Source organism: Meleagris gallopavo, chromosome 1 (assembly GCF_000146605.3).
Source record: "Meleagris gallopavo isolate NT-WF06-2002-E0010 breed Aviagen turkey brand Nicholas breeding stock chromosome 1, Turkey_5.1, whole genome shotgun sequence".
Taxonomy (NCBI): domain Eukaryota; kingdom Metazoa; phylum Chordata; class Aves; order Galliformes; family Phasianidae; genus Meleagris; species Meleagris gallopavo.
This window is the reverse complement of record NC_015011.2, coordinates 168380046-168389534: the sequence shown is the minus strand read 5'-3', so window position 1 is coordinate 168389534 and position 9489 is coordinate 168380046. Positions and strand designations below refer to the sequence as shown.

At 42.4% G+C, this 9489-nt stretch overlaps 2 protein-coding genes across 3 annotated transcripts; one reads left to right on the top strand and one right to left on the bottom strand.

Annotated features, from left to right (window-relative positions):
* Positions 1-4054, top strand: GTF3A (general transcription factor IIIA; the record flags this gene model as incomplete). The annotated part of the gene is made up of 8 exons (XM_019612071.1): positions 1-131; positions 439-535; positions 715-803; positions 1401-1474; positions 2703-2786; positions 3175-3404; positions 3481-3534; positions 3777-4054. Coding segments are annotated over 8 exons (918 nt in total), but the record flags the coding sequence as incomplete, so codon positions are not given.
* Positions 3979-9241, bottom strand: MTIF3 (mitochondrial translational initiation factor 3). 2 transcript variants are annotated; one of them, XM_010728911.3, is made up of 4 exons: positions 9147-9241; positions 6291-6754; positions 4943-5088; positions 3979-4255 (listed from the first exon to the last, which is right to left on the bottom strand). In XM_010728911.3, exons 2-4 carry the CDS (start codon positions 6751-6753, stop codon positions 4046-4048), a joined length of 819 nt encoding a protein of 272 aa, XP_010727213.1. In that variant the 5' UTR covers position 6754; positions 9147-9241; the 3' UTR covers positions 3979-4045. The 2 variants fall into 2 exon arrangements, with proteins under 2 accessions (XP_010727213.1, XP_010727214.1); XM_010728912.3 differs by lacking the exon at positions 9147-9241 and adding an exon at positions 9070-9144.
* Positions 9242-9489: the final 248 nt, after the last annotated feature.

The following is a 9489-nucleotide window of genomic DNA, read 5'->3' as shown; positions in this document are numbered from 1 at the left end:
GCCGCCTCTGAGCCGCCGCGTCTCTTTCAGAGGCCGTACGTCTGCCTGTACGAGGGCTGCGGCAAGAGCTTCACCAGGGACTTCCACCGCGCCCGGCACTTCCTCACGCACTCCGGGGAGAGGCCCTTCGAGTAAGGCCCGGCCTCGGCCGTCTGTGGCGTTGCGCTGGTGGGAGCGGGCAGGGCCGCCCCTGCGGGGTGCGATTTGCGACGAGGGGCGGTCGGCCGCCGTTGTGGGGCGGCAGCTAGAAAGCCTTGTGTTTTGCTGAAGCTCCCCCTTACGTGGCTTCCGGCGGCTTTCGATAGTGACTTTCCCACTGGCTTTTCATGTCTTTAAAAAGACTATTTGTATTGTGAGTGCGGCTATCTTCGTCGTCTTCTTGCCCGGTGATGGGGTTACGTGCTTTGTGTGCGGTGAGAAAACTTGCTTTGTTTGCAGGTGCACAGCTGAGGGATGCAATCAGAAGTTTGGAACAAAATCAAACTTAAAGAAACATGTTCAACGCAAGCATGAAAATCAGCAGAAACTCTATTCGGTGAGTGATGACCTTTGGCACTACAGAATGGGGCTAAACAAGCTCCTCTTGTGGTACCTGAGGGCGTACCTGGGCTCGCTGTGCAGAATTTGCATGAGTTCGTGTGACTGGGATATCAGCCAGCATGGGTGGATTGGGCTGTCGTTGTTTGGCTTGATGATAACTTATTTCCTAAACAGTGCAACTTTGAAGGTTGTGGCAAGTCCTTCAGAAAACATCAGCAACTGAAAGTTCACCTGTGTCAGCACACCAATGAACCGCCCTTCAAGTAGGTAGATCATTTTGCTAATGAACTTCAACAATTTAAACACTACAGTTGAAAACATGTGCCTTCTCTCAACCTTTTCATTGATGGGGCATTTAAAACCTGAAAATAAACTTGCAGGAATACTCTCATGGTTGCCAGTACACTTCTTTAGCTTATTTTCTGCTTTCCAAGCAAACTGTTGATCAGCAGTCACGATGCTCTATAATTTCAGCTCTCCAGGCACTTTTCCTAGTATTTATTACAGGTTCGTGGGAAAATCAAACAAACAAACGTTGAGTTTACGGAGTCTGAAACATGAGCAAAATGCTTGCATGGCTGCTCTGGCTGCTAGAATTGTACAAGTCACCTGAAGCTTCCACCTTCTGTGCATTTGGACAGCTCCCTATGTAGGGAGGGAGATGAAGTTTGATTCTTCAGCTAAAATGTAACTTGCTGTAATGAGAAGCATTATGGAATTGACTTATACAAGGCATGAAGCAGAACAAATCTCTGGGCAAGGGGAAGTGTGGGTTATTTTACCCTCTTTACTTGTTTGTGACTTGAAGAAAAACTATGCAGGTACAATGAGAGAAGTTAAACCAGTGTAATTTTACCTAGATGTAATCACGAAGGATGTGGGAAGAATTTTTCTACTCCAAATAGTCTAAAGCGGCACAAGAAGATACATGAAGGTAACACACTTTTTCTTTTTGCTTCAGTTGTGTTTTGGCAAAGGAAAAATGACTCTTTCCAATGTGGATGGTACTTCTTCCTGGTTCGTGACAGACATGGAAGTGTTCTGTGCCTAGTGATTCAGACAGACAAAGCCAGAATACCATTCTGAGTTGCCATTTGGGTTACAGTGTCAGGACATTGCATCATTCAGGTTACAATATATTTATTTCTGGCCCGCTAAACCCAGCTCAGTTCCCCTTAGAAGTTATTTTTGACTTCTAAAGTGCTTCCTTGTCAATAATCTATCTTCTGGAGAGAAGATCAGCTAATGGTTAAGGCTCTAGCTTAGATGTCCACAAGTTAAGATTAACTGCCAGTTCTGCTGCACGTTTCTTATGTAACATTGGCAAAAACCACACAAGCTTGCATTTTTACTGTTCTCACGTGAAAGGTATTTAAGTAGAATTGTCAGGAGGTGGTCATGTAGATGTTTGAGCTTATTCCGCTACACTGCTATCCTTCTTTTAGTATTCTTTGACAGCTAACTTTGTTGTTTTTGTTTTGAACTAACACTGGAAAGCAAGGAGATCTGCGACTAGGAAGAGTATCCCCAAACCTGTGACTCATATTGTGGTACTTTCTTAAGACTTGCTTATAGTTCTTTGATCTTTGCAGTCTTGGTATTTAAATAGCATTAACTTTCTGTGGTTCATTTAAAAGTCATCTTGTCTGCTTGATAAAATGGTAGTCTCTTTAGGCTGGGGAATATTACTGTATAGTCAAGTTCCTGGAATATAAATATTTAGATAGAAATATAGTATTATGATTATATATTTGACTGAAAGTGTATGGTTGGTGGGATATAAGTTTTACTTAAGGCTCAGGGAGGTGGAGTACCATAAAGCCATTTAGGTTGGAAAGGAGGTCATCTGGTTCAAATCTGCTTCATTAGACCAAGCTGCTCAGGGCTGCATGCAGTCATGTACTGAATGTCTCCAGAGGCAAGGGTTTCACAGCCTCTCAGGACAACTCGTGTCGGTGATAAAAAGGTTTCTTCATAAAACGTATTAGGAGTTTCTCATCTTCTAACTTGTGTCTATTGCCTTTTGTCCTACCATGTAGAATGGGGAGGAAGATGAGGAATACTTAACTCTAATTTTCAAACACTGAAAATGGAGTTCACCCTTGTAAAATTAGACTGTTTGCCACAGTGTTTGTGATGTAATCATCTGTTGTCTCTAAAAGGCTATCCGTGCAAGAAAGAAAACTGCTCATATATTGGAAAAACTTGGACTGAGCTTCTGAAACATAATAAAGAAAGCCATGCAGGTAAGCTTCATATGCATTAGCAAGCAACAAGAAACAAAATGCATGTGTGAAGAGTAGGCCTTGCTGAACTCACTACTACTAGGTCATTGTGCCTAAACCAACTGTTGACTAGCACTTAATGGTAAAACAGTTGTCACTCTGGCTAGATCTTTGATTGATGAAAACGTTAGTATACTAACTTTGATTTGTGATTCAGTTAATGAATAATTGCATAATGTAGGATTTGGGATCTGGATAATTCACATTCTTTTCTAGTCTCTTAGTTCCCTACCCTTCATGTGAGTTTTTGCTATTTTCTAGAGGACTGCTGGGGTTTAATTCTGAGTTCCTGCAAGAAGCTGTTAACTTATACTCTGCCTCTCTTTCCCTCTTTTCTTCCCTGACTCAGAGCCAATTGTTTGTACAGAGTGTTCTAAAACTTTTAAACGCAAAGATTACCTCAAGCAGCATAAAAAAACACATGCTGCGGAGAGGGAAGTCTGCCGCTGCCCAAGAGAAGGATGTGACAGAACTTACACAACTCTGTTTAACCTTCAAAGCCATATCCTCTCTTTTCACGAGGAGCTGAAACCGTTCTCTTGTGATCATCCTGGCTGTGGAAAAGTATTTGCAATGAAGGTATGTATTTTCACACAGTCTTACTCTGAACTGCATAATCTGAAATAACGACATTCTTTTTTCTTTGTAACTGTAGCAGAGCCTAGCAAGGCATGCAGTTCACCACGATCCTGAAAAGAAAAAGCTAAAAGTAAGTTATACTCTTAAAGTCCTCCTCTGTGAGGTGACAAAATAAGTTGAGAGAGTTAGTATTAAGTGTTTTAGAATGTGGAAAAGCAGGAAAGCAAGCCAGATATCTACTTAATTTGGGAGATTTTTGTTATCTGAAGGTCTTGTAAATAACATGCTGGCCTTTTCCCTATGTTTTTTCTGCACCTCCATTGCTATTCTGTACACACGTGAAGTTGCTAATGCTGTACTTATTTCTGCCAGGCAAAGCGTTCTCGCCCTAAGAGGAGCTTAGCCTCTCGTCTGAGTGGGTACATTCCCCCTAAAACACAGCCAGGAAAAGATGCTGTGACAGAATGCAAGACAACAGATCCGCCCATGGAAAACGGAATACCAACTGTTGAAATTCTGACTCTGCAGTAAAAGTTAACTGCAGATTTTCTTCATCGAATGACCAGTGCAAAGCCCAGCAAAAAACCTTTATTTTACAGTCCTTTTTGTAATAGGATTCTTTGTACCTCCTCATAAAGTCATTAATGCAACTCACTTGACTTTGGCTCTTCATTTTCATCTTTCTTTACCATACTGTTTTTCTGTTTTTCCATCTTCTGGTATGCTTTCAACTCTTTGTCAGACATGTGTCTCAGAATGCACATACTTGTTCCTTCCTTAATGGCTTTAGGCTTGGAAAGGTAAGTGGCTTTGTCAGACATAGCCTCCAAAATCTGATCAAAAAGCATGAACTGAAAAGAGGAAAAAAATAGGATAAAATCCACAGCAATGCTTAGAAATATTTCAGGCTGTTTTGCTAGTTTTGGTTTGAACACTTCAGCTTGTCTTTTCCCAACCATTCATTCTTTATTCATTAAAGTAGTATTAGGAAAGTCACCAGGATTATGCCATTTCCTAATGTTTAGGCTAAATTATTAATTCATCCTGTTTTGGTTTTAAAAAAACAAACAACAAAAAAACCCCACATTTGTGCACATGAGAAGAGGTGAAGCCCTGAAATCTTTATAGATAATTACTTTGCCACTTTTGAAGCACAATTTCAGTAGCTTTCTACACAGTACTGTCTTCAGAAGAACAAGTAAGTTATTTAAGTTATCCAACTAAAACATAAAAATATTTAATAAACATTACTACAAAATATCTCAGCTGGCGTAAGGTACAGATGGGACAATTTTACAGCCCACTTAATAAGCTGATGCTACAAAGAAGCTCACTATTCTGCCTGCATTCTTAACAAAGCATAGTACTTGAATTGTCTCTATGGGACTGCAGTGTTTGAACACGAGAAGCGACAGCTAACTTGATGGGACACAGACATTCACATCAAAACCAAATGATGCATTAAACTCAGAAGACAGAACGGTATGGGAGAAGTAAATACAAATACAGCTATTTTATGAAATGGACTGTCCACTTACCATGTCTGTATTGCTATCTCTTCCCTGTCGGATAGTCACTTTAACATGGTATTTCTTTTCAATCCAGTGCGTTATCTGTTTAGTCTTAGTCTCCAAGTCATTCTTGGCAATAGCTGAAGAAAAGGATAACTCCTTCTGAACCAGCACTGTTTAAAACAGAACTAAGATTGTGTTAACATAGCACGTGAGAAACTATCTGCTCTCTTTCAGCAGCCTCCAGTGCTTTGCTTAACCCCCTTTCCCCCATGCTGCCTTCTCACACACAGAGTATCCCAGCCTCACTGTGTCAGCACTTACCACTCTCACCTTAGAAGGGGTAATTGGTATTTCAGTCACTGCTCTAAAGGGAAGATAAACTGCATGTTTAGAGCATACATGGAAGTCTCTTCAGGTTCAGAATGCTTAAAGTATTTTTGTTTTCACTGCAGTTTTGTTCATACCACCCACAATGCAGGTCTAACAAAGATAAATAGGCAAACATTGGATCTGGACTTGAGAATTAGTGTGGAAACTCCTACATCTTGCACATAATGTAGCTGAATTTGAAAGCTTTAAAAATAAATATCTATTCATCTCAAGCTTGTTTTCTTGCACAGTAAAATATCCAGCTGGAAGTACAGTACAATTATGCTCTCTTCCTCCATAAGAATTCTCTAAATTAGTTAGCACGTGCATAATCTTTTTGTAGTCTCTGAAACAGAAAAACTCCCTACCACAGTATGCTCCCTAAAATGAGAACTCTGTCCAGAGCACAGATACCTTCCTTAGCCCGAGGCCAACAAACAAGGTCAGATGTCTTCTAAAACATCCTTGCCAAACTCAATTTGTTCAACTGTTCGAGCAGATTGGACTTTAAAAAAAAAAAAAAAGAAGCCTGCTTCCTCTCTAAAAGAAAGAGCTCCAGACTTTTTCCTTCTAGCAGCAGGCTATGAAGAGAAAGTTTCACAACCACAGTTCATGATCACTGGAGGCAAGTTTGTGTACGTTGTACACAGAGTTGTAAAAAGTGTCTGTCATTTATGCCTTAGTAGAAGAAGAGAAATTCAGTGAGCCTTACATGACCAGAGTCTAGCTGTATTAACTTAAATAAAAATAGCTTTAAAAAAAAAAAAAAAAAGCCAGCAGATGCCAAAGTAGTAAATCCTGAGAAGGCAATAGTAGGCTTCCGTGGAGAAGACTAAACTAATCCAAAATTTTATTTTCACCAGTGCAAATCCCTAATAGCATGGACTGCAGTGACGTTGCAGGATTTACACAAATGCAAGTAAGAGGATTTAATCCGCTGAAACCACTTTTAATACAGCATTTTTCAAAGTGCTCAGTGTTGTAACATTAACAATGCATGTACCTGTTTTGAGACTTGCTTTTTCTTTCTCTGCACGCTTCAGCTTCTCCTCATGAATCTGTTGCCCAGTCATCAGTCTGTACACAGGAGGTTCTGCGTTCTCACGAAGCAGAACCAGTTTCAGGTTATGTTCATCCATCAGTCTGAGTGCCTCTGCTCGGTGCATATCTCCTAAGCTCTCTCCATCCTGGTTGATTACGTGCAAAATCCGATACGGAATTCTTCGCCCAACGCTTCCAAACGCTGCTTTCTTTTTTGGATCTTTGCGAGATTTTTCAGCTGTACAAAATGGCTGAGCAAATACAAGCACATTTGTCTTTCTAGGATGGGGCACCGCCATCCAGAATGGAGGGAAAACTCCCTTTTGTGTTGTCTGTGACAGGAGAGTACCACAGAATCTTTTTGCATATCTAGTCTCACTTCTGGTTGTTTGACATAAAAGTTTCATCACACAAAAGGAAGTCATTCTGAGGAACAGGAAGAATAAGAAAACAAGTTACCTCCAACTGTCAGACTCTTCGAGTTAGCATTATCAAAAAGACCAATTCTGGTTCAGTAAACCCCAAGCCTTAAAACCACTCTTTGGAAAAGATGCAGTGTTACTCTACAAAACAAGCAACCAACAGGAGCTTTCCAGTAACAAAGAGGGCTTTAATCCAGAGAGAAAATCTTACAACGAAAGAAAATGTATAGAGTTGACATTATCTTCAGTATCTTAATATTTGAGCCTGAATCCTTTTAGAGACTCCAAAACTTCCAGCTCATTTCTCCTCGTGAGTATCTACTGTGACACAGCTGTGCAGAGATGAGCCAGTGGTTAAAAGGGAGAAAGCGTTGTCAAATAAAAAGACATGTTTCACTTTTAAACCTGTGTACTTTCAGTGCAGGGTTTTGTTTTGTTTTTCATGAAATACACAACACTGGGACTTCTTTCAGCACCTTTGGGAAGCATTTTATTTAAGCCATGTTGCTTCAGATCTGTCTCAGTTACCCAGTGAATGAAGTGGTGATCCAGGCAATGCCCATCAACAGCCACCCCAACATCTGCCAAGTTTCATAAACTTTAACCATACAGTACAAGATTACCATGCACAATATTCACCATGGTATGGGACAAAGCAAACATTACCATACTTGACAGTATGTTTTATGCCAGCATTGAAAACTCTTCCTAGGATACATGCAACTTGCTTCTCATTAAGCTAACCCCAAATTGTGTGTGTTTCTCAGGCAAGTTTTCCAATGATCATTTCATGCAAGTAATCCAGATGGTTAGTTGATTTTATATGGACAAAGCACCAGCGTTATTTCTATAACCTAAAAGCAAAAAGGGCTTGCTGTCTCTAAACCTGAATTCCACGTTCAGCCATGCCCCAAAGTTGAAACAATACCTTAATTACAAACCTATTTTATCAGGCATTTTAAGTATTTATTGCCTTTTTCAGTTTTACACAAACATTAAATTTAGGATGGCATAATTATAATGAACTGAGCTTTTTTTGCAGTTGTCAAAACTAGCAAGATTTCTTACATACAGCTATACACCTATGCAGCATGAATTGTTTGGAAAGTGCAGTTTATGGTAGACATTCCACCAGACCATCTGGTAAAAATCACGACCATGAGACTTTTTTCTCAGGTACTGACAAAAGTTTGCAGAAAAAAAAGGCAAAAAATAAAGGCAGTGGTAAGGCTTTTCTGCAATACAAGGAATGGAAAACAAGCAGCACCTGACCATTCCTCTCATTTTGTTACAGACTTCAGATCTGTTTTTTTAACAGATGCAAAAACTTCAGTATAAAGAGTGCACCCTCAGTAAGTTTGCAGATGATACGAAGCTGTATGGTGTGGTCAACACACTGAGGGACAGGATGTCATCCAGAGACACCTCAAGCACTGGGCTCAGGAAAATCTCCTGAGGTTCAATAAATCCAAGTACAACATCTTTTGCACCTGGGCTGTGGCAATTCCTGCTATCAGTACAAGCTGGCGGATGTAAGAGTGGAGCACAGCCCTGACAAAAAGGACTTGAGGGTACTGGTGGATAGGAAGCGGGACAGGAGCAGCAATATGCCCTTGTAGTCCAGAAAGCCAATCGTATCCTGGGCTGCATCCAAAGCAGCATGGCCAGCAGGGCAAGGGAGTGATCCTCTGCTCCTCTGCTCTGTGCTGGTGAGGCCTCACCTGGAGTACTGCGACCAGATGTGGAGTCCTCAGTACAGGAGAGACATGGAGCTGTTGGAGTACATCCAGACAAGGGCCACAGAAACAACCCAAGGGTTGTTGGATGGAACACATCCCTGTGAGGACAGGCTGAGAGAGCTGGGGCTGTTCAGCCTGGAGAAGAGAAGGCTCCAGGAGGACCTGAGAGTGGTCTTTTAGTATATAAGGGGGACTGTAAGAAAGAAGGGGACAGACTCTTTAGCAGAGTGCGTTGTGACAGGACAAGAGGGAATGGTTTCAAATGAAAAGAGGGAAGACTTAGATTGGTTATAAGGAAAAAGTTATTTACAATAAGGGTGGTGAGGCACTGGCACAGGTTGCCCTGAGAGATGATGGATGCCCTGTCCCTGGAAACACTCAAGCTCGGGTTGCCCAGGGCCCCATCCAACCTCGCTTTGAGCACCTCCAGGGATGGGACACCCACAGCCTCACTGCCCTCTGAGTGAAAAGATTTCCCCTGAAATGTGACCTAAACATCTCCTCCTTCAGCCTAAAGCCACTCCCCCTCGTGCCGTCACCGCAAGCCCCTTCAGGCACAAAGCACCAAAACCACATTTACCTCAGCGGAACCCGGCTCCGGAGGAACACATCCTCCAACCCGCCCCGCGCCTGTAGCGCCCCGCGGGCCGCCCTTACCTGCCCTGGCCGGCCGGGAGGGTGGAGCGCGGCCTCCCTTCCCCTTCCTCTTCCTCTTCCTCCCCCTCCCCTTCCTCTTCCTCCTCCTCCCCTTCCCGGCCCCACGAGGACTGCGCACGCACCCGGCCGGCTGGGTAGGTGTGTCGGTGTCGGTGTCCTCGGTGCTGCGCCGTGCTATGCGGTGTTATAAAACAGGGTGCTCGCATTCCCGCTCTCTGTTTCAGGCTGGTTAGCAAAGCCGCTTTGTTTTCTTTCGTGCCAAATCAAGGCCTGTTCTGCCAGTCCGTGCACCAACACGTGGATAATCCAGAGCATTTAAAAGGAACAGGGATGGTGGCAGGAG